The following is a 25,723-nucleotide window of genomic DNA, read 5'->3' on the forward strand; positions in this document are numbered from 1 at the left end:
TAATTTACATCGAATATTATTCATTTTATTTTAATAGAATCAAAATAAAATGCAATTTATTTTTGAAACATTGAATATTGTTAATTTGAAAATAAAATATATTTTGACGTTTGAATATCTTGACTTAAAATTCAATGTTATCTTTTAAAAATATTAATATGAGTAATGTGTCATAAATATACTTTTCTGGTGCTAAATAAGAAAACTATACATATTTTGAACTAATCTAAATTGAATTAAATATAAAGGAAAATTATTTTAAATGACAAAACTACTGAAAATACTTACAAATAATAGCAAAATATCACAAATACCGTGATAGACTACTATCTGTGTCTAACATGACACAAATAGATATAGATAGCAGTTTGTCGCATAGACAATGAAATTTTGATATATTTGAAAATATTTTGGTTCATTTTCCTATATTTGAAAACAGCCCATAAATAAATGATCCTTTTCAAAAAAAAAATAAATGAAAAGAATATTTCTTTCATAAAGATAAAGTAACTCTACATTTTAATTAAAAAAATTATATAATTGTAATAAAAAAAAATCATTAAGAAACGTGATAAAAAAAATAAGAGATGGAGAGAAAAATGGTAGGAGCCAAGTACCCAACATAATTCTTTTTCAGTACCATAGGGGTTGGGGAGATTTTTGAACCACAGACTTCGACACATTATAATGCCAATTGAGCAAAATGGAGAGAGAAGTGATGGGCCCATAATTGAAATAAAAGCAGTAGGCACTTCCAAATTTTTGTAATTTCAAAAAAAAAATGGTTTTAAAGAGGGTATCCCATGGGTTTGGAGGCAGTTTGCTATTTGAACCCTTATTAAGCTCCATAATAAATGGATCTCTACAGCGACGAACAACAATAGTTACATAGAACAACATAAACCCCACAATAGTTGTTGAACTCTTCAACTTCATACCAAGAGGTATGTTAGTCTAATTAGAATACTTGTTGCTTTTATGTCCAGTTTTAGAACTTTTATTCTTTACTACAGGTATATATAAGGTTCGAACTGCTTGTGTTTTTACCATACCAATTAAACAAATGATCTAAACTATATTCATATGCCATATAAATACATTAGCTGGTCTGCTCATCAGTTTGCACAAAGACGAAGTCAAAACTTAGACATGTACGCACTAATCTTCAATTAAACGAATGTACAGATCCATGTTAGAAAGTTCTACATACCTTGGTTTTTTTCATTTTTAAGCACTTCAAACACAGCAAACTTAACATTTTCTTCAATTCAGTTATGTGATTGGGATGATAAATGGGAATTGGTAATTCAATATATCCAAAATGGCCTGAAAAGTGGAAGATAAATAAAATCTGTCAAGTTGTCTTCATGAATAGCACCATCTCTTATCAATAAGTAGAGATAATAAAAAATACCTTCACACTTCCCAGGTTCAGAAGTACCACATGATTCACATTTTCCAAATTCAATTGGCAGACCAAGAAATGGATTTGAGAGCTGACTAGCATGGGTAATAGGGCAATCACTGATAGCTGCAATACACTACCAAAAATAAAAATAAATAAATAAATGGACACAGCAGATACTAATGAAAAAGGGAAGGGGGGAAAGCACTACATAAGGAATTTTCTTTTGAGAAACTTAATATACCTATTCTATGACAAGTGACGCAGATAAATTTTGTAAACTCATCTATTAATGCAAAAAGGACGAGGGAGAGAGAGAGCAGCCCATCACAAAAGAAGTCGAACAAAATAACTACAAGAAAGGGCTCCATCTATCAAGAATAAGAAACAAAGAAAAATTACAAAACTCTTCAGTAACTACATCCAAAGGGAGGCATTGGGACCTAGCTATGGACCAAATCTCCCCCAAGAACTCGCCAGTCCAGTCTTTTTTGTTTATGTGCCTCATCATCTTCAATCGTGGTTAAAATGTTGAAATTGATTATAAAGGAGCGTTCATGGTTAATAGGCAAGAAACATCTTTTTATTCGCCTCAACACTTTTGGCCAACTCTATATAGGTCTCCTCCCATATAATCTTCAATTTGATTGAAGTTGATCCTACCACGTCAAAACTCCACTTCTTAGTTTAAAAGAAACTAATTTTACCTTGCAATCCTCAAGTGTTCCCACGTAATTGAAAAAACTTTCTACATTTTTCACCCAATCCAGAAATGTCTCGATATTCATACAGCCATTGTATGTATGTCAATTTTCATCTTATAGTCTAAATCTTGTCTCCAAATCCTCCTTCATATTATTGTCCATAATTCCAATCTTGATAGATGTCATAACCATTTTGTCCATAATATCTATGTTCTTGGTGTAGTTCTTGGATGGGCAGAGATTATCTTGGTATAATGGATTAGGTGGATATCTTAAAAATAATTTTGATGAAATTGTGGGAAATCATCTTCGCTTGAAGATCTGAGCCATAACCCAACATATTATGAGGGATGGGTCTTTTTTGCTGCTCATAACACAACATATTTTGGGGATTGGGCAGCCTTAGGATCTCCCTTGTTAGAAGTTCCATTGTTCGCTGCATACTAGCCATCATGGTTTGAATTCCAGCCATCTGCTCATGGATTCCCGCAACACTTACGTTTAATTCACCCAGGTAAGTCTCTACTGAAAGCCGCCGACAACTAAAGGTTCTTGGGGAAGTAGAACATGCTTCGGCATCTGGGTATGGGTGAAGACCAATTCTTGGAGAAATCTTGAAGCCGAAGTTTTATTGAAGTTCTACCAAAATAACATAATACAAGCCTATTTATAGGCTAACTACCCAACGGTCAGAACAAACAAAATTTCAGCCAATAAATCTTTAAAGAATAGAAATACCACCTAAAAACACAACTAAATACAAGTCGAGCAAATAAAACATGAAGAGAAATGTAAAGTGCTACTTCATGTATTAACTAGAACTGAAAGTTCTACTTCATTGGATATGGAAATGTAAAGTGCAGAGTCAGTTGTCAAACTGAAGAGGTGCTACTTAATTTTTTTTTTTTTTTTTATCGAAACAACTGCCTGTATTGAGAAATAATTAAAGAATACAAGGGCATACAGAAAAACGAAGCTCAAAGCGAAATATGGAACCTCACCAAGGACTAAACAAACTGAAGAAGTGCTACTTAATTGGATGGTAATGCAAAGTTAGGCTATAGGTTTGGGGGATGAATTGAATAGCTAAATTATTATAAGCAAAGAAGCAATCTTCAATGCAAAGGTTTAGCAGAAGGATAGAAGAAGAACAAGTGGTACCTATTCAACAATTGTAGTTTTTTCAACTACAAAGACTGAGAATGTTGCAATTATGGTGGGGGGAGCAAAGAAATTGTAATATTAAGCATGTTGAAGGTCAATGAAGGTAATTTTTTTTTTTTTCTTTTTAAAGTGAAACGGCCTTTAATATCAGTGATGTTACTAATATTAAGCATCAATTTGAAGGTCAATGAAGATTAAGCTTCTACTTACAATTTCTTGACCATTGGCCAATGAAAATCTTATTCCCACTATTTCCCCATCTAAAATAGATGAGCAAGAGGGTGCCTCCTCCATCCCTCTAACGGTAACTTTTTATAATGCTGCGAAGTAAAACAAAACGGAAAAAAATACAATGTTAGATCCGAATGGTTGCAGCCTAATGGAAATCAAAAGAATAAAAATTGCAAGAATTTGTCCATCCACACTAGTAAAACGAAAGAAGAAATGAAGAAAGCAACCAGATTAAAGAAAAAGCAACGGAAGTCATGTATACAAGAAATGAAGGTTACTACATATTTGTTTTCAGTATAGATACAAGCTGAGATGGTCTTCTTCTTCTTCTTCTTCTTCTTCGTTTTTTTATTTTTCTTTTCTGTTTTCTTTTTCCTGGAAAAAAAAAAAACATCGATGAAACAAAAATGCCATATATTAGTACTGTGAACGAGAATTTTTAATAAAAGTTAGAACGGTCATTGTCATGATACATAGTTTTTAGCATCTGCAGGAAGTGCAGGGTGAATTGAAACACAATGACTAACAAGAGCCCAATGAAAGAAGCTTTAAGACACTTATAGCTGAGTTCATAATCAAAGACATTTCAAAAATTAAAATGATACTGTCTGTTAATGTACTAGAAACCTTTGGTAGAGTTTGTCTCTCTCATTTCATGCGTGGTTGCACACATGCATGCATTTGAAAGAATGTAGCAATCATGAGCAGAATAAGAACCTAACACTTTGAGCATTATAATTGTTACATACAAAAGACAAACGAAGCCAACAAAGAATGAGACAGACAGAGACAAAGTCCATTTTCTCTCTTTCTTCAATCATTTTATCCCTTTTCTTTTCCTCTTGCCAAAGGTCAAGTCCAATTCCTGTTCTTCTACTTTCGAAGCAACAAAAAACCAACGAAATAAACATGCAAAGGCGCAGGGTAAGTATACTAAGAGCAACAATCATAAACCCAAAACCCCTCGAAGATGTGAGAATTGTATCTTTAAACTACTTTTTGGTAAGAAAAACAAAAACCCAGCTCGAATTCCAAGCAAAAATGAGAAAAACAAAAACGAAGAAAGCAAACGAGTTGTCCAACATTATGAACCCTGAAACCCCTCGGGACAAACAATTCAAATAATCACATACAACAAGAGTTGACTCGTCCAGTTTACGAAAACAGACCCAACAGAAAACTTAATCGCCCCATGTTTTTCTCCCTCCTCCGCTCCAAATTCGCTGACACCCACAAAAATCAAACACCCAGAAACGAAAATGAAACGAAGAAGGGAAAATGTACCTGAATGGAAGAACTCGAAGGAGTTCAAAACCCTACAAGTAAACCCCCAGGTGCGAAATGAAAACCTTGTAGCAGTTACAGAAGGAGCTACAGAAAGCTATGGCTTTTAGTGAGAGCTGTGTACCTTTACGAGGACTACAATGGCGTTTGAGAACACCCAGTACCTAGCTTTGCTCGCTTGCTCCTTTCTATTTCAGTCTCTTCTCTTCTCTTCTCTCCCCAGCACAGTGATGGGGGCTCTTCTCACATTTCCTATTTGCTCTCTCTTTTAACAATTCGTTCCGCCATAGCCCACTATGAAATTAATTGCCTTTTTTATTTTTATTTCTATTTTATTTTTTTACTTTTTGTCACTTTTATACTTCAGCTCCAATTAATTTTTAAACGTAGACGGTTCTCTTTTGCGGTAGGTTTCCATATTTGTGTTTTTGCAGTAATAGATGATATGTGAAATATTTGAAAATTTTCACCCCTAGGGTTTGATGTGATGTCAAAATAAGCATAATTCATTTAGTATAAATTTTATACTATTAAATTCAAAGTTATATGTTTATTTCTTCCATCCCATATTTTTTAAAAAGAAAAAAAGTTGAAGTATATCTGTCGTCGGTTTAGAGATAATAGATTCAATCCATAATAATTACCTACTTATTAGGTGCTTGCAAGTGAGTTCAACACTAATAAATATTGTAAGATAGATAAATCAAATCAAATAATCAAGTTCGAAATTTCTTAAAATATCTCAATCCTCAATAACATCTCTACTTTGATATTTTAAATGATAATAAATATATTTAATAATCTCATTTAACATTCTAGGTCTTTCTAATTTTGTTCATAGATGTCTCAATTTTATCCCAAATGTATTCAATATCTTGCAACTAGGTTTAAAAAAACACGGCTGAATTTCTTAACCAAAAATTGTCATTCAATTTTTATCTTAGCTATTTATTTTGAGATATCGACATATTCTACTTGAACATCAATTTAGAAGAAGTATGTTGATGGACAACTCGAAGTTTGTTGATGGATGTGTTGGTTTTGTACATTTAATTTTATGCATCAGGTAGCATCAAAGTACATGTTGATTGTGTTGTCTATCTAAATAATATTAATCATCTCAAATATTTAAAACTTAGACATTTTAATCTTATATATTTGATGTTCATACACGTGAAATAATATATGGTATCTAAATAGGCCCTAGGGGTTTTCTTTTTTCCCTTCATTTTGTCATTGAAGCTCCCTTACTCCATCAATCTTTTTGGGGTTGGACACTATCTATATCTATCGAGTAAAAGTGCTTGTGTGGCTCAATATTTAGAATTCCATAATAAAACAACTGTATTTTGGTATAGATACAATTTGTACTCATCTGTAGGTATATTGTATCTACATTGTTGTTTAAAAGAATAACAATCACTACATCGTTGAATAGTTCGATCACAAAATTTAGGAAGCTCAACACTATGAAACCTCAAATATGTATGGATTATAAAATAACGTTCACTTTCTATTGCATTTATAAACCCCCCATTGTCCCACTTTGGTTTTTTTTAAAGAAAAAAAATCAATATACTTACTCTTTTCTTTTTTAGTCTTTGTGTTACCTTTTAATACATTTAGGGGAGCCCACGATTTATTTTAGTTCAACTTGAGAATATTGAAAAAACAAAATAAAGACGAATTGGGAAAAAAAAAATAGCTTTAACTTAAAAAAAAAAAAAAAAAACATCAACTTTCAATTTCGTTGATACTTCCTTTGAACCAAAAAAAAAATGCAAAAATTATTATTTAAATTTAATTTGGATGGTTCCATGAGTCCGGAAGCTAAGGATCCCATAATGTCAATGCATTGTTTATATTAGTATAAAACGAAGTCATTTTAGTTATGAAAGTCGCTATACAGCACAAAAGTAGAATGCTTCATCCCCTCAATAAGCTTTGCAAACAAAAATCTAGGATCCATCACTAGTTAATTTTTTTTGTTATTTTTGTTTTTGTATTTTGTATTTTTTTTTTTATCTTGTCATGTGTCTGATCGACTACATTCATGAGAATGATAAATATGCAATTTTGATGTGGTCTAATTGCAAGCATATATCATTAATAATTACTAATTCAGGAGTATTTTAAGTATCGTTGCCCACCAGACTAGATTTAATTTAGATGTGTTAAAACAATGCAAACAATAAAACTAACGTTAACTAGTTAAATAAATGATGATTGATTTTAGTGTTGAATAGGAACAATAAACAATAGTCGACAAAGAGGGATACAGTCTAGTTTCAACCAAAAGGTAATTATGTCTTGGACTATATTAGTGCACTAGGTCGACGACGACTCAACATGCATAGAAAGCTCCTCCTATTTAGTCTCGTTGGGATCGTATAATAACACTAGAAGGGTAAATATGGTTGCTTAAAAAATTAGAACTTTCTCTGTAAATTGAAAATAAATTAATTCCATCCAAAATAAACAATATGCAGCCAATATTTAATGAATCATATCAAATTATTAAGCATATAGTTTCTCATAAAATAATAGTTAAGTACATAAAATAAAAGGAGATTGGGAAAATGAAGACATCGAGATTTATATTGGTTTAGCAACATCACTACATTCACTCTCCAAGACTCCTGGATTATTTTAGTAAGAAAAGTTAACTTGTAGGTGAGAAGATAACCTACACCTTATTTTTTCTCTTAGACTAAAGAGAAACCTTAATACTTTTCATTACTTCAAGATCTAACCAATTTTTTTTTCTCGCAACTAAATTTACACCCACATCTTAATACAAAACCCAATTAAAAATTAAAGTAAAAAAGACTACTAAAATAAAAAAGATTATCTCTATATAGTTAAAATATACAAGTTTATCTCTATGATACTCCAACAATCTTCTTTCAATTACTCTGGTAAAAAATTGAAGAGAATGAGAGAAATATGAGCTTTTTGAGTACTCGGGGATGAAAAAAGGATGATTAGTTTGCTGAAATTTTTCTTTTAGTTTTTTCTTTCTTTCTTTTTTTCAAGAAGGTAGCTAAGAGGATGAATGATGATTGATTGTAAATTTTGAAGGATTTAGCTTCGACCCTTAGATCTAGGGAAAAGAAATGGATGGTTGAGATTAAATGGAGAAAGATAATAAATAATAATATATTTAGGAAGGCAAAAATATGAGAATGAGATTTTGGAAGAAAATAATCTCTTTCCCATGTTTTCTTTTTGTTACATGTTGCAATCTCATTTGGCTGTGAATGATCTCACCTTATTCTTTTTCCTTGTTTCTTTTCATCTCTCTTCGGTAATTTGCCACATATCATCTTAGAGTTAATTCACGCTTGACACATACCACCACGTCATCATCCCCATCGAATTTTTCTTTCAAATCTTCTTTTAATCACAACTTCTTCGTTTGATGTCCAATTCAAGTGATTCAAAGTACTTTGAATCATCTCTCCGAGTTCTATTATGGACACTTTAAAACGCAGTGAATAAACATTTGTTATCATCAAAGCATATGATATGGTTGAAGCTCATAAAGCTAACACTTATACCAAGTTCCTTTAGGAGCCTAACTAGCTAATCCTATATCTCTATGGTTAGCTAAACCTTAGAATATTTTCATGCAATTTTTTAGGTCTCGTTTGGTAACTATTTGGTTTTTTATTTTTGTTTTTGAAAATTTAGCCTATTTCATTTACATTTCTTACGATTATTTGCATCTTTATTGAATATAATAGTTGAATTAGCCAAATTTAAAAACTAAAAACTACTTTTTGGAAGCTACTTTTTTAAGTTATCAAAATTTGACTTGGTTTTTTAAACTTTTGGTGAAAAGTAGATAACAAATGAAGAAATTTGAAGGTGAGAGTAATATCCATATGTTTAATTTTAAAAAATAAAAACAAAAACAAAAAACAAAATAGTTACCAAATAAGACCTTAATTACTCCTATCTTCAGGCTCTTGGTCCCATATTCATTTGTTAAATCAGTTTTTATCTCAACCTTCTCAACCTCAAGACTCCACTAGTATGTTAAATTAAGTGACCGGTATAACTTAATAAATTAAAGTTAAACTCAACAAAGAAGATGTAGGAGTCAATAACAAGAAGAGTTAGCATTTGCAAGCCATAAAATCTTAGGATCACACGACCAAATCTCTTAGAAATTTAGCTCATAACTAAGAAAGAATGAATAGATTCTATTAATTCAAAAGTCATGATTTCAATATATCTAACTATGATTTCAATATATCTAACTTCTTCGCGCTAAAATAAGTATCAAACATTAACAAATTTGTTTTTTCTTCATCAATTGTTGTTGATTTTTAAACAAACACGTTGAAATAAGTATCAAATATCGGTCAATTTGTGTTTTGTTCTTCGACTTTTGCAATGACTATTTTTCTTCAAAGTTTTATTTGTGACCTATTCATTACTCGCCTCGTTATTTATAACATCCTCCCCATCTTCTTTACTTGTGGCTTCATCTCGTCATGTTGCTACTTCATTAGATCAAACTATATTTTTATGCAAATACATTGTATTTGCTAATATGTATTAACATTTTGTATATATTCATATCTCATTATCCCCAAGCTCTTCTTAGGTAATATTTTTCTTATTACAAATTTATGACAAAGAGCCTCCTTTCCATGTGCTGCCAAATTTTGGTAATCCAAAAATGCTCTGAAGAGTAAATCTCATATATTCTGTAACTATATGCCTACTTTTTTTTAGTTTTAGATATAAATCTATCGTCTTTTTTACCATTTGTTCAATCTTTTCAAAATTTCACATTTTCATTAATCTATCATCTTTTCTATCGTTTATTTAAAATTTTCAAAACTTCACATCTCTATTAATATATTATATTTTCTATTCGTTTGTTTAAAATTTTCAAATTTTCACAAATCTATTAATCTATTATCTTTTCTATCCGCTTGTTTAAAAACTTCAAAATTTCATATCTTTGTTAATCTATTATCTTTTATATTCGGATTTTTTTTTTCAAAATTTCATATCTTTATTTCATTCATATTTACCTTTTAGAACTATATAATTTTCAAATTTTCGTATCTTCATTTTTATTCCTATTTACTTTTTAAAACATATAGGGAGTGTTTAGCAAGTTAGATTATATGTGGAATTAGATTGTTCGTGCTTGGAGTTTTTGGGTTAAGTAAAGTTGAAACGTCTGTATTTGGGGTGTTGAGTTAAGTTGAGTAGAATCAGAAAGTGTGTTGAGTTGAGTTTGGGTATGTGGTGCAGTTTTTTAAACAAAATTTATTTTGTCTTGGAATTTTTCCCAATTTTTTTTTTTTAATTTCCAACTACACATATTTTCCTAAACTCTTAACACTAAAAATGTTTAATTATTTTCTCTCTCTTAATATATAACGAATACATACAAAGTAAATACATACTAAACATAAAATATGATTTCAATTTTTGAACACTCAATTACATAAAATATATATTTGTTTCCATTCCTAAATACTAAACATATTCAAAATAAATGCAAACTTTTCACAACTACTTAGCACTCAATCGTGAACATTGAAGAAACTTGAAAATTGTTTTTTCTTATTGAAAAATGTAACATACTTTCACCACATAACTTAACACTCAATTATATTAGAATAAAGCTAAATGCAAATAAAATTAAAATCAAACATACTATATTATACCTAATAAAATGAACATTTTATCTAATCCTTAACCCTTACTTTTTAACCCTCAATTAATTTTAATTCAACCATAATGTTAATTAAAACAAAGCAAAACAAATTTTTATCTTGTTTCTTGCCTATTTTGAAATATGAATTTCAATTTTGATGGTTAATTGTTTTGTTTTGTTTTGTTTTTTTTTTTTGTTGTTGTTGTTTTTTTTTTTTTTTTTTTTTTTTTTTGTGTGTGTAAATGTTTGATTCTTTATATTTTACACTAATACAATGAAATGATTTTTTTTTTTTTTGTGCAAGCTCGTTTTTTGCAAACATTTTTTATAGTTAGTTTTTATGGTTAAGCCTAATTTGCCGGTTACAAGTGAAATAATAGTATCCACAAAAATGTCTATGTTATGTAGAAAAACGCATAAAAATAAATAGCACTCGATACATCACAAATTATTCCCAACTTTTAAACGAAATTTATACTATAAAAAGTAGACTCTAAATGTAAAACTAATGAACCTCGAGCTAATTATTGAAATAATTGTGCAAATAATTTAGGTTCTACGAATATGATAACAAACTATAATTATATTAGAATAAAGCTAAATGCAAATAAAATTAAAATCAAACATACTATATTATACCTTCAATGATTAGAAATGAATTATATCAAAACACCAAGATTAAATAGGGTTGTCATTAAGGATCTTGTTAGAGGTGGTCTTCGTTGAAGTTGGTTGTCTGAGGTGAATGTTATTGTTGGTTGACAAAGGTAATGTTCATCAGGACCGATAATCAAAGATGCTATTTGTTGAAGTTGTCGTCGAAGGTGGTTGCCAGAGTCCGGAGTTGGTAATCGGAAATCTGCAAGCAAAGGTGGTTGTTGGATCAGTATGTCGTCGGAGTTGTTTGTGTGAAGATGGTCATCGGAGTTGGTCGATAGAGTTCTCATCAAAAGTGGTTGCCAGAGCTCGAAGTTGGTTGACGAAGGTGTCATCAGAGTGTGATAGTAGTAGTCGTCGACAGTGGCTAATGGGTAGAACCATTGAACACATTAGAGGGGAATGAGAGAGTTTGGGTGAGTTGATGGGAGAGTTGGGTTAAGTTTAAGTGTATTGGTAAAAAACAAAACAAAACAAAAAGAACTCAACTCCACCAATATTTAAATTTGGTGGGGGTAAATACTGAGTTGGTAATTTTTACCAACTCAACTCAATCCATGTTGGTGTACCAAACACCCTGTTGATATTGTTTGTTTTTAATATGTTTCTTTAAATTTAATTATATGTAGATCGTATTTTTGTTTTGTTTTCTTTTAATTTTAAATATATTATGCAAATACTATCTTAGACATTCTAAATCCTTTTTCTTAATGGTTTGAAGGAAATCAAACACGAGGATTCCATGAGCAGCGGAATGATCGTTTCAAATTCCATTTGAAATTGAACACTAACAATTACAGTCAACAAACGGAAACTAATTGGTCATGCAATATATGAAATTACAGCATGATTTACAATGAGATCAAGGGAAAGAATATCATACCTTTGAAGACTCATCTTCAAACACCTTCGATCACAAATGCTCGTCTAGTCTCCAAGATAGCAATCACGAACGCTCGAACACAACGACTCAATACAACACGATTAACCGGTAAAGTCAAACACACTGATCTCCAAGATCACGAACCCAATGAACGACCTCCAAAACCTCGACTCAGTCGAGTTAAGTTAGACAACACCACAATGGCTACCTTGGTATTCTCAGTGTGATAAATCCATAAGTGTGGACTTGGTTAGAGGAAGAGATCGGAGGAATAACAATCGTGTAAACGATTGAGCAAGTGGGAGATGACAATAATCTATCGTATAAACGAATGCCCAATCGTTTATAATAAAGCAAGCTATCGTATAGAAAAAGCTCCGCGATCATTTAGAAGATGACCAACTGAGTGAACTATTGTGTAGTATCACTCCACGATCGTCTAGTCTCTTTTCAGCTATCGTTTAGTGAATCATATTCACTTGATAGCCTTTCCGTGAGTGATTTCCGAGAATGACAACTCTTACAACTACTTCTAAATTTAGGAAAACATTTTTTCTTTTATCTCAAGGTTACCATGAAACCGCCAATAACGTCTCACTCAATTGATTATTAGAAAAAATATATATAATTATCAAATAATCAATATTATTATAAATATATATGATAATCAACTTACCATACTATATTTATAATCTACAGCTTTAATATTTCATCTCATAAAACATATAAACTATAGTTCTTTTTTTATTTCATGGTACTTAATGTAAATTTCATTTACATTAATCTTCCATTTGATGTATCTCATACATCACACCGATCATATCATATATAATCGTATTTTCTCTTGTCAATTTGAACATTTCAAATCAACATCAATAACTGATTCTCAACTTGAATCCATTGAGTTACCAAGGGACCTTATGGATCTGTAGCTTGAAGCTCTACCGGTACGTGAATAACTGACTAAACTCTTTAATCACGGGATCCACCATCTTTTAATTGCCAGACGCTCCACTAAAGATCGACAACTGCACTCTTCTTACTACAAATATATTTTGTGTCCATATCAACCATTCAACAATATGATAACCCTTCATATATCGCTCGTAAATACAACTGGACCAATAACCATTATGTCCCTGTAGTTACATCTAACTCCTAAGTACCACTGATCTCTCTAACGAACATAAGTCATAGTCCTACTATGACCGAGTCCTCTCTCTTCCAAAGAGAAGTTGTGGCCGCTATGTTCAAGACCTGGAATCAGCCCTTTAGGGAGCAATCTATCTACTTACCCCTATTTTGGGAATGAGTGAATTTCATCTTGTGTAACTGAGTTTCTAGCTCCAAAATCAGACAAAACCCCCAAAAGGTAGGCATGTTGAGTTGACAATCTGGCCACTCTCACCCATACTAATCATCAGAGGACGCTCCTCAAAGGCAGAAGTTCCTAAAATACTAAGGATTGAGGAGATGTTACCTATGGTCGTTTAGGTGAGATGTAAGTCTCAAGTATCAACGGTGTTATATAAAGAGACTAGTCATCTCGTGGTCCGGTCTCATACAAACTCTTTGTACAGGACATCCCTGCTCACATGTCTCCACATGAATGGTCAGAATCTACCATCTATAATAGTTCGCAACACTTGCAAACCTCTACAAAAAGAACCATATCCGTAGTGTCATCAGGACCAGGTATCCCTTTATAATCCATATACTACAAACCTTTTTAGGTTATCACTTAAGGCATGATCCACTTGTATATCTCATATACCTGCTTGAGATTTCATACAATAACCATAGAGCTTTGTTTATTGTATACGAGTAAATGCTAAATAAAATAACTCTTATTTTATTCATAACAATGTGTACAGTTTACAAACTACAAGACCCCGGGAGAATTAGGACACCAATCCCAACAGTTTTGGTTTGTTTTGTTTTTATTATTTTCAATATATCCAAGTTTTCTTCTTCAAGCTGAAGTGAGACTAGTCCATTTGCATTTTGTTTCTCAATTTTGTAGTCTAATCATTATTCTAATTTTTTTCATCGCTCTACCCTTATAAATTTATTCTTCTACCTCTTGTATTTATTCTTCCGTCTCCTCATTATTTACGATTTCTTCCCTATCCTATTTACTTGCAACTTCATCTTTGTCACATTCTACTTCCTTAAATCCAACCAGTTTTTCTATACCAATATATTATATTTACTACTATGTATGAACATTTGTATACGATCATACCTTACTCTCCCAAAGCTCTTCTTTAGGTTGGTTGTGGTCAATTATCCTTTCCTTTTTCTTAATTTATGCTACAATTTTTACGTTATGTCGTGTTGCTACTTTGTTAGATCAACCAAATTTCTACACTAAGTATTTCTATCTAGTAATCTCATTGGTCATTTTTCTTTAGGACTTTTTTGGGGCAAGAAAGTTTTGTTATTCGAATCATATTTTTGTTTGTATTTTCAAATTTTAAGAAATTTTCATTTTTTTTTTTCAAAAAACCAAAAATAAAAGGTTGGCTTTATTCGAAAAGTTAAAAAATAAGGCATATCAACCCATTTGAATACTAAGTAAATCTTGTTTGTTACGATTTTAAGCCTTTATTTTTCAGATTAATCAGTTATTTGTGTCCATAGGCATTTTGGTCATTTAATATTTATTAATTAATAACCCTAAAAATTATTTTGTCATTCTTCTAATTTTTTCTTTTATATTTTCCGAAATGAAACCTCATATTCTGTTATTCCCTATCTCCCCTCTTCCATCCTCTATAATTATTGACTTGGGCTAATTTTTGCTTTGGGCCCAACCTCTTTAGTGGGTTTGTGGCATGAGCTCGAGGCTAATTTGGACTTTAGACTAATTGGGCTTTGAACCCAATTACCACTAAATGGGCTTTGGGCTTGTTTGACCTTGAATCCGATTGTTATATGACTCTAAAGATACGCATGGTATCATTTGCTTAGTCAAATTTATCATCCAATATAGCTTTTTTAAATTTGAGATTAAATTTATACTAAACTCATCATCTAATTTTAACAAAAAGCAAGTTTAAATCTGTCCAAACTCATTTAGAAACAAAAAAAAAAAAAGAAAAAAGAAAAAAGAAAATGAAGTTTCAGAAAGAACTCGACTTCAATGCATGCTCGTTGACCATTGGAACTGTTAAACATGTCTCAAAAAATCACAAAATTAGATTAAAAAAAATTTATATAACATTTTCCTTCGAGGTCCCATCAATTTATTCTAGACACGTGTCTAAGAACTCATTAAACACGTGTATAAAGAAATACTTGGTTGCATGTTTTCAGTAGAAATTACATTTGAGAGTAAAAGCGTTTCGAAAATTATAACACTTATCAAATCTTTTGAGTTTCATTTTATTGAAAATAAAAGCGAGTTGATATGATTTACCAAACAAACATGAAATTTCTTTATTATTTACTTTCACTTATTGAGTCTATTTTTTGTTTCTCTCACTAACTTGAGCATAATTCAACGGGTAAAATATATTTGATTAAAAGCTTGAGATTCGAATCTATACTCCTAAATGTTATTAAACTAAACAAACACTTCTCTTGTTTTCCAAGTGTATTCATATAAATTATTAGCACGATGAGATTAGTGGTAGATTTTTTTTTGTTGGCCAAAAATTATAGATACTCTCATATAAAGTTCTAAACTTTTATTTTTCTCTCATATTGCTCCCTCACTTTTAGACAATAAATCAAGGTTAGAGGTATGGATCCTATATCATTGAATTCTTTCGAGTTAATAACTATTAGTTTATTTGAGAAGTTTGATATTTAGTTTACAGTTGTCTTGCATGTAAATGACTGACACGATATACTTCACAATTCAAACTTCTTTTATCGTATTCGTCATACTAAAAAGGAAAAATCTAAAACAAAACAAGACCTCTAAATTCATCTCATCCCACATTTATATTCACAAATCGCATTCGCGTTTCTCATCTAAACTTGTTTTTATATTCTTAACTTTCTAGAAAGGGTAAATAAGTAAATATACATGAGTGTGAGCAATAATTTGTACCCAAAAGAAAAAAAAGGGTGAGTAATAATTATTTGTTGACTGTAGACATATTTTCTAACTTAATGTAAGAAATGGACATAAAGTATCAAGTCCAAAAAAAAAAAAAAAAAGAAAGAGAGAGGACTTTATCAATTAGCTTCTCAAATGGGCATCTAATGTAATTTTCTTTAATTTGTGTTTTCAAAAACAAGAATTTTATTCAAATTATGATTATTTAACAAAATTTGGAATCATATCTGCTTTCCAAATCTCCATTCAAATTTGATTCTTATTTTTTTAATAAAATCAAATCACCTCTCCAACCAAATAAGGAAAATATGGGGAAAAAAGTGAGAGAGAAGAATATATGCATTATCTTTTTATAAAATAATTGCATATGAATTTGAAAAAAACAACTCATCATTGACAATTTATTCTATTTCCATGTGATGGAAGAATAAGGAAAAAAAAAAAAAAAAAAAACAAAAGTATTATGTATTATTATTATTTTTTTTAAATCTCAGGGTACAACAAAATTTGTAAATATTCTCAGAAACAGGTCACCAATCAGGAATTTTATTTTCAAAATTATTTGAATTAACTTAAATATATGTTTAATTCTACCTTCCATTTATATTGTTAAAATAATTAATTAGCTTGTACTTAACAAAAATTAAGTGAATTTGCAAAAATAGAAAAATAAGAAAAAACATTTATACAAAATAACACAACTTAATCTTTAATGGAGGTTGATAGAGGCTATAGAAATTTATTGGTATTTGTGAAAATTTCTAAAAAATTAATCACCCATTTCAAAGAAAAATCACCATTTATTTTGATTACTTATTTTCAAATTTTCAATATGTAATCAATGCACTGATTTATATGAATTAATTTGAACAAATTTTTTATTATTTCTCCCTGTCCTCACAATGATTCTTAATAATTTTTGGTTTCATCTTCAACAAAAATTAAAATAAAGAGTACATCAAGGTGAAAAATAGAAAATCAAATTATATATATAAAAAAAGACTCCATTAAAATTAGCAGGCAAAATTGAACAGTAATAGATCTATACATTTCTGTTAGTTTCCCAAGAAAAATCTATGTTTAGTTATGAAATTGAAATATAGAAGTCAGTTTGGGATCTAATTCTTCACAGAATTTCTAAAATAAAAAATAAAAATTAGTCGTTGAAGAATTTCTTCATCTTCATCATCATCATCATCAATTCCTTGTGGATTTTTCTTTAATCAAATGTGGTCTCAACTTCCTCACATCAGATAATTGAACTGGTTTGAGGAAGAATTCTTCCGCTCCTTCTTCCAAGCATCTGTTGATTCTTGAAGGAACATTCTCAGATGACATAATCACAACTGGTATGTCTTTAAATGATTTCGATTCCTGCAAAATTACACGGAATCAAATTAATGAGTGGTTGATTGTCAGTGGATTCGGAATGGAGAAAGAGGAGATTGGAAATTAGGGCAAACCTTGATCTTTCTAAGGAGTTCGTAGCCACTCATTCCAGGCATACTGTAATCCGTGATGATCAAATTTACATCCACGTCCTATATAATCGAGTAGATACAAGTTAGAGAAGGAAAGAAAGAAGAGTGAATCCTGAGAAATAGAGTAAACAGAGAGAGAATTAGGGCTCGTACTTGATGATGTTGATTTGAGGGAGCGATTTTGGAGGAGTTTGTTTCTTCATCATGATTATGATCTTCAGCAAGACCGAGAAATTCCAAGGCCTTAGTACCGGAATCAACAGCAGTAACTAAAAACAGGAAATCAAAGAAAGTCGATTAGCCCTAAATCGAAGAAGAAAGCCGAATAATGAAAGTAAAAGAAAAGAAATGGTGAAATACCGTGATAGGAAGAGGTCTTGAGGAGGCGTTCGATCAATTTTCGATCGATGAAGCTATCATCAACAGCAAGAACATGGAAACGGGTGGTTTCAACAGCAACAACCATAGCTACGAAACGGAGAGGAAGAGAAGAAAGAAGAAGGAGATTGAATTTGAATTTGAAGAAGGAAAAGGGATTGAGGGAGTTATATATCTATGGATTGAATCCATAAAGGGGGAAGATCTTGAAATGCAACAGTTGGAAAGTGAGATCCGACAGATTTGATTCGGAATCGAGAGGATCTTGAAGGTTGATTTGGTTTAGATGGGGAGAGAGTCTTGGCCAATACTTTTAATTGATTTGGGAATTGAAAATGTTCGTTGATTTTCGAGCAGCCGTGGGCGCAGGCGCGCCCTGTTGTTTGTGATTGTGACCTTTTCGTAAAGGCTAAAGGCTGTGTAGTGGGTGGTGGTTGTTGTTGGTTGACTCTTGTGTGTGGTATACAATACCTTTTTTTTAATCATTCTATTTTGACATCTCAATTTTTATTTTTTTAGGGAAAAAGATAAATTTCTATTTAGTTTATAATTTTTAAAATGTATACTTATAATTTTAGTTTTTGAATTCCAAAATTTTGAATTTTATTTCAATTTAATCCCTAAAATTTCAAAAAAATTTTCAATAAATACTCATTTCAATATTTGACGTTAATGTTTGTTAATTAATTTAAGGTTTAAATATTAATTTGGTCTCTATAATTTTGCTTTTTATTCATTTTAATACTTATACTTTTAAAATGTCCATTTTGGTTCATGTATTTTCAACTTTGATTCATTTTGGTTCTTGAACTTTTGAAAATGCCACTTTTTAAAAAACCAAAATGAACATATGAAAATATAAAAACCAAAATGAATCAAAGCAAAAACCACATGGACCAAAATAGTATTTAAACCTTAATTCAAAATAATTGTGAAGTGAAAATTTAAAAGTGATGGAAAAAGGATATGAAACTTAATTAATTATATTTCTTACATTCTTTTAAATTAATTAATAGACATAAACACTAAAAACTAAAAATGGGTATTTAATTAAAAATTGAGGTTAGAAGTGTATATTTTGGAGCTTAGGAATTAAATTAATTATATTTCTTACATTCTTTTAAATTAATTAATAGACATAAACACTAAAAACTAAAAATGGGTATTTAATTAAAAATTGAGGTTAGAAGTGTATATTTTGGAACTTAGGAATTAAATTGAAACAAAACTCAAACTTCAGGAGGTAAAATTATAACATTTTAAAATTTAAAGACTAAATTGAAATTAAATTCAAAACTTAAGAACTAAAACTGTGACATTTTAAAACCTAGAAACTAAATGAAAAATAGGCTCAAAACCTAAGCGCAATGAATGTATTTATCTTTTTAAAAATATTTTTGTTTACTTTTAGCAAGAGGATGTAGTTCAACTAATTTAGATATGTTGATGCCAAAATTTGAACGGAAAAAAATGCACCTGACCTCATGTCACTAAAGGAACCTACGAAGATCCTGAGCGAAAACGTGGAGATCCTCCCAATTTTATTTTCACATAATCACACAAATTTTATAGAATACTTATGCATAATACAAAATTTATAGCATGCATTAATAAGAAAGATAGAAAAGGAAATTAGAGTTTAGAAACTCTTACCTTTGAAGAACCAATTTCCTCATGTAATTCCTCCTATGCAAAATGGCCACGAATAAATCACGAACAATCTTCGATGGTCATCACATATAACCTACTGTATTCTCTTTAGGAATGAGGATGACAAGAGTGATGGACTTTGTGAATTTTGGTAGAGGGAAAGGATTGAGAGGAAGAGAATGAGAGCAAAGAAAAAATTTTGGGAGATTTTTTTTTTCAACCAACCACACATACACAGACATTTTGTGTTGAAGAAAAAACGTGAACAAACTGCAAGCCCACTCTTCAGGTTCTCTTAAAGAGAATTAAAGGGAGGGAAGTTATTTCTCTAATTGAATTTAAAACAAAATAAAATAAAAAATAAATTTAATTTAACTTATAGTTTTTATACGGTACAAATACAATATACTTTATAGTTTTAATTCTCTCATTAATGCATGATATTTAATATAAATTTCATTTATACTAAATCTAATCATATAAATCCAATTAATATAATTAATATTTGAATCATATTCAAATATTTATTTCCTCTCAAATAAACTTTACATTATAATGTATCAAATACATTATATTAATTATATCATATATAATTAAATTATATTAATCATATCACATATAATTAATTCTCTTGATTAATTACAACAATTCAAATTAATCCAATTTTGATTCTCATTTAATCCCAGCTACGGAGGAGACCTTATGAACCTATAGCTCAAAGCTCGAATGGTATTTGAATAATTAATTAAACTTATTTAATTAAATTATTCCATATCCATTAACTGTCGGACACTCCACTAAAGACTGACAACTGCACTCTTTGCACTATAGATATATTTCTATATCCATTAGATATAACCAGTCAACAGTGGGATGATTTTTCACAAATTACTCGTAAGTACAGCTAGGCCAAAACTATTGTTTTGCCCATATAGTTACATCTAGTGCAACCGATCCCTCTAATGAACAATAAATCATAGTCTAATCATGACCAAACCCCTCTCGGCCCAGGAAGGGTGTGATGCCACATTGTTCAAGCCCTAAAATCATCCCTTAAGGGAGCAGTTTAACTACTTACCTTGACGTCGGGGAATGAGTGAATTCCGTCTTGCGTAGCTGTGTTCCCAGCTCCCTATAAGACGAATCCCCAAAATGGTAAACTTATCGAGTCACAATTTGGCATTTTCACCCATACAAATCAAAGAACCGCATTCATAGGCAGGAGTTCACAACTCACTTAGGATTTGGGTCATGTCACATGTGGTCATCCTGGTGAAATGTAAGTCTCTATTATAAACGATGTTATATAATGAGACTAGTCATTTCATGGTCTGGTCTTAAACAAACTCCTTTGTATAGAATATCCCCACTCATATGTTTCCACATAAATGACGGGATCAGATCATGTGTAGCACTTTACAACAATTGTAACATTTATAAAATGGACCATATTCGTAGTGTCACAAGGATAAAGTATGCAACTTTATCCATCTATTACATACCATTTAGGTTATCACTTAAACATGATTCATCTGTATGTCTCTACATACATGTTTAAGCTACAGATGATAACCTCGGATGTTTGCTTATTGGTTTGTGGGTTTAATGCTACTAAATGTCAAATAAAACATCTCATATTTTTATTAAATAAATAAAATATTTGTACAATACAATTACAAACTGCAAGACCCTACGAGATTTAGGGCATCAACCCAACATTCACAACAACCAATAAATTTATAATTCGGGGAAGAGGGGACATGCAAAATAAAGAAAATGGAGAATAATAGAATGGAGAAGAAGTTAGAAGTTTAAGTTACTTCATATGGAGTTATAATGATGTATGTATTTATAAGGGAATTTTAATCCTTTCGGGATTAGGATATAGTTTTTCCTATTCCCAGACAAGTTAAGATTAAACTTAATTTGATCAATGTGTTGACACTTGGACTTATTTGAAACCAGGTTGACTTTATTTTGTAATTATTTTCCCTTTTATATATATATATATACATATATATATATATATATATATATATATACATATACATATATATATATATATATACACACACATATATATATATATATATATATACACACACATATATATATATATATATATACACACTATATATATATTCTACCTACTTATTCCATCGAATCCAAATTCACCCTTACACATTAATCCCTACTCCAAAGTTGTTCATGGTTAAGCTTTTGGTTTGTTATTAAACCGGATGTTGGAGTCCAATTTGGGAGTACTATATTCGTGTTACAGCATCTGTTGTACTTTTGTACGTGTTTGGTTTACGTCGTACTCACCCTTAACTACGAGTATAAGCAATTGAACTTAGCCCCTATATGATTTAAGGTGGTCATCTAATCATACATTGTGTTGGGAGTGTTTAACCAAACCCTCTATCAAGTTCAAGTAGGTTCTAGCCACACATAATTTATGTCTACATTTTTTTGTTTTTTTTGTGACGTTATAAACATACGAACTTAGCTTTTTTATGGTTTGGGTTTAACCCCTTACCAAGAGCTCAAATGAGGAATATTGACCAAATTGTCATTGTATTTAGTTAGTTCATTAGTTTTCTTCCCTTACACTTAAACGGGGTTAACTTGCCAATATTTTGCAACGGATTGGGACATGTGTCATTAATTCAACTCGAGGTGGTCTCCATATTTTGGTATTTGAATTTGGTTAGTTGGTTGTAGGGTCACTAGCCTACAAATTTTTACCAAATATTTTCATTCAAAAAATTGTTTTGAGTCCTAATTGGGATTTTCATAACAATTTTCTCTATTGTGAATAATTAAATCTCCAGAGTTGAAAAAGATTTTATATAATCTCTTACATCTAAGTAATTTACTATATAAATAGTTTCATATTGTCCAAGGTATAACCAATTTTTCTGCAAATATTTCACGACACTTAAGTTAATCATTAACTTAAGATATATATATATATATATATATATAAAGTGGCGTGAGAGAAACTAATCTTGCCTTTTGCGATTTTGGTAGAGATCTTTGAAGTTGAGGCTTCAAAATTTTCTCCAATTGTGTTTATTTGACAGTTTATAGCTTATTTTATTTTATTTTTTTTAAATCTTCATCGTCTTCAAACAACGTTTTGATCATTGTCTTGTTTATAAGTGAGGTCTCCCAATTTGATTGTTCAAATCTTTGATTTTTCATGTTACAACTTTCAAGATCATAGTTTGTTTTCTCTTAAAATCTTTCACTTGACGACAAATTTTTTATCTTTACATCATAGTTGGTTGGTGCTCCATCTGAGCTATAACCCAAGTTCAAATTATCTTGCTTCATTGCTTCATCTAAGTTTCTTGCACAATCAATTCAAATTGTAATGGAAGCATAAGTTAATTCCGTGAATAAAATTAAACTTCGAGGATGATGGATTTTTGAATTGTTCGTCGGTGATGATTCTTTCAGCCCACTACAGCTTGAGTAACACTGGTGAAGACTTTTTCAATCTTGTGTTTTCGACGTTGGGTTGGACAATTGTTGCATAGCCGTCACATCGCTAGTGTGTTGGGTATCACATCCACAATAAAGAGAATCATGGTGACAATGGTTGAACAAATGTCATCAACATGATCTCAGTTGTCAAGCTTCTATTGATGCGAAACTGGGATCAAAGTACTCGGTCGTCGAACCTTACCTTATTGGTTTCATCTTCTTATTGCCCTTGTCGTGGAACTCATGGGTGAGCAATCATCGGTGTTGTGCGTCATACGATGTTGTAGAATGACAGGGGGTCATGCTAATGTTTGCACCAAGTTTCGTTGGAGAAGAAAATACTATGCTCACCATTGCAAAATTGTTGAACACTGCTATTGGTGGGTCACGATCACCCTGTCAGAGGAAGGTTTATGTGGATTCTTTATGCCACAGACGTCGGAGAAGATGACTGCACATTGTACTTTCTGGAGCGGAATCGTCATCGGAATCTTCGCGCAGGGGTGACTCTTTTGTCGGTGGTATTTGACATGGGTTTCGTGCATTTATTAGAGAGGTTTCGAGATGGGATGCTTTGTTTGCTCTAGAGGTCACCGAATCTTTGTTGGACTGTTGCTGGAGGCGTCAGATAAGTGCTAAAGTTGAGAATGATGAGAGAGAGAGAGTCCGATCTGATATCTTCGTTGGACTGCTGCAACACACGATGGTATGTGGCAAGCGATGGATGGAAACAACGTTTGGCAGCGCGATTGCAGTCAACTGACAGAAAGAGAGATCGCATGAAAGAGAGGGAATAATCGTGAGTGACATGGGGTCTAGTTCGAGAGACAGTGAGGTATGCTATCTTCATTGTGAAAGAAGAGAGAGAAAGAGAGAAAAATGTCATATTTTCTTTTTCGTCATCAGAAATCTTCCTTAATGGGATAAACCATGTCATTGTAGTCTTGATTTTCTGAATTTTGCAAAATCCTTATATTGCAAAAGTCGATAAACACTTTCGTCTCTACGAAGATGTCAAAATTTGGACAAAAAAAAACGTGTCTGACCTCATGTGACAACGACGATGAATCTATATTTTGAGAGAAAGGACCCGAAAAATAAATTAAAAAAAGTTCAAATATCAAAGTTATAGATAGAGAACTATAGAATGAAGAAGAAATAAAAAAATTAAATTACTTCATATATGTGTATTTATAAGAGAATTGACCTATGGTTCATCTTAATCCTTTCGGGATTAAGATATAATTTTTCCTAATTCTAAATAAGTTAGGATTAAATTTGATTTGATCAATGATTAGTTAGCACACGGACTTATTTGAAATCAAGTCCACTTTTTCGTAGTTATCTTCCTTTATGATCTTTTCTTAAATTTTGACTTATTTCGTTTAGTCTAAATTCATCTATAACAAAATATATACTTTCCATAGAGAGATTAGAGGTTTGGATGTCTCCAATCTTACTTACTTTTTAAACATTTATGATCGAACTACAATTTGTCGTAGCTTTCAATTTGTATCTTGCCATTAAACTCTTACTACATCTCATTTACTATATATATACACATCTATTAGTCAATAACGTTTGATAGTTCTTGAATTTTTTTAAATTTTATGTTGAACTAAAGTATAATTATTTTAAAAAAACTCGGATTAATAACACATCTATTAGATCCAAAAATTAAAAGTTTATGGACATAAAAAATTTGAAAAATCATTTAGATACAACATGTACATGTTTTAAAGTTCAACGTCTTATTAAATATAACTAAGTTTAAGATCAAACTCGTAATGTAATCCATCAACTTCATAGATTAATATTGTAGTTAAAAATTATTTATTTTAGTTATTGAACTCTTCAGTGTAACTCTCATTGTTGTATCCTCATCAATTGTTTAATATGGGATAAAATGTCTTAAATAATGTATAATGATATGCTCAAATGAGTATGTATTAAAACCACAAATCTTAATTTGCATGGGTATTAAATCTAAGGTTTTTCACAAATGAAGTCCAATAAATTAATTTACAAGTCCGACTAAGGGAATAAAACCCCCACAACTCACAAATTTTCAACATGATAATAGTTCAATGATCATAAATTTGTGTCAAAATGAGTTGAGCTTAGTGGTAATTGACATGACTTTTTTTTCTCTTCGTAGAAGGTTTGATCTCCCCTACTTACAATTATTGTACTTAAACAAATTGTCATAATTTTGTACCATCAACTTTGATATGATAAAAAATATTTTCACTTTCGAATAAATTGTGTTTTTTTTTTGAAAAGTAGATTTGTTGCATTTATTTTGTGTAGTTTCTTACTATTTTACCTATATGTGTTGTTTATCTCTCTTCAATTGATTACAGATGCATTTTATTTTTATTTTCCAAATGAAACGTTATTCTTATATGGTAACTAAAATAAATATTCAGGATCAAAGCAGCAATTTAAAATTTTATTTCCATTTCATTTCTAATTTTATTCCCTTCATGATTTTAGAAATTTATTATCATCGAGACTATTATTTTAAATTTTAAATATTAGCCCATCCATGATTTTAGCAACATCTTTTCCATCCCAACTTCTTCACCACTTTCTCCATTTTTTTTTCTCCAATCAAATATTCCATCTCCCGCCATTTT

The 25,723-nt window shown here is 30.8% G+C and overlaps 2 protein-coding genes across 4 annotated transcripts in view; both read right to left on the reverse strand.

Annotated features, from left to right (window-relative positions):
• The window catches only part of NRPD1B (nuclear RNA polymerase D1B), a 44,914-nt gene extending 39,799 nt beyond the window's left edge, over window positions 1-5,115 (reverse strand). Inside the window, exons 1-6 of one of the 3 annotated variants that reach the window (XM_090308195.1) lie at window positions 4,913-5,092; window positions 4,789-4,820; window positions 3,786-3,879; window positions 3,484-3,593; window positions 1,415-1,541; window positions 1,211-1,326 (exon numbers count right to left, since the gene is read on the reverse strand). In XM_090308195.1, coding sequence (XP_090164321.1) covers window positions 1,211-1,326; window positions 1,415-1,541; window positions 3,484-3,567 — 327 coding nt within the window. In that variant the 5' untranslated portion in view covers window positions 3,568-3,593; window positions 3,786-3,879; window positions 4,789-4,820; window positions 4,913-5,092. Of the gene's footprint in view, window positions 1-1,210; window positions 1,327-1,414; window positions 1,542-3,483; window positions 3,594-3,766; window positions 3,880-4,788; window positions 4,821-4,912 lie in introns of all 3 variants that reach the window. The other 2 variants (XM_090308197.1, XM_090308196.1) reach the window with 2 other exon arrangements.
• An 11,932-nt stretch (window positions 5,116-17,047) lies between these two features.
• Window positions 17,048-18,345, reverse strand: LOC120067804 (two-component response regulator ORR4-like). The gene is made up of 4 exons (XM_039019395.2): window positions 17,925-18,345; window positions 17,718-17,833; window positions 17,547-17,624; window positions 17,048-17,457 (listed from the first exon to the last, which is right to left on the reverse strand). Exons 1-4 carry the CDS (start codon window positions 18,028-18,030, stop codon window positions 17,281-17,283), a joined length of 477 nt encoding a protein of 158 aa, XP_038875323.1. The 5' UTR covers window positions 18,031-18,345; the 3' UTR covers window positions 17,048-17,280.
• Window positions 18,346-25,723: the final 7,378 nt, after the last annotated feature.

This window comes from Benincasa hispida, chromosome 12, assembly GCF_027475165.1.
Source record: "Benincasa hispida cultivar pf3 chromosome 12, pf3_genome.v1.1, whole genome shotgun sequence".
Classification (NCBI taxonomy): Eukaryota; Viridiplantae; Streptophyta; class Magnoliopsida; order Cucurbitales; family Cucurbitaceae; genus Benincasa; species Benincasa hispida.

Bases quoted from the DNA above. Each gene is read 5' to 3' on its own strand.
- LOC120067804 (XM_039019395.2), bottom strand. From the start codon at position 18,030: ATGGTTGTTGCTGTTGAAACCACCCGTTTCCATGTTCTTGCTGTTGAT. The intron at 17,834-17,924 runs GTATTTCACCAT...TCCTGTTTTTAG, and splicing joins CAAGACCTCTTCCTATCACG to TTACTGCTGTTGATTCCGGT. The intron at 17,625-17,717 runs GTACGAGCCCTA...TCGATTATATAG, and splicing joins CCTCAAATCAACATCATCAA to GACGTGGATGTAAATTTGAT.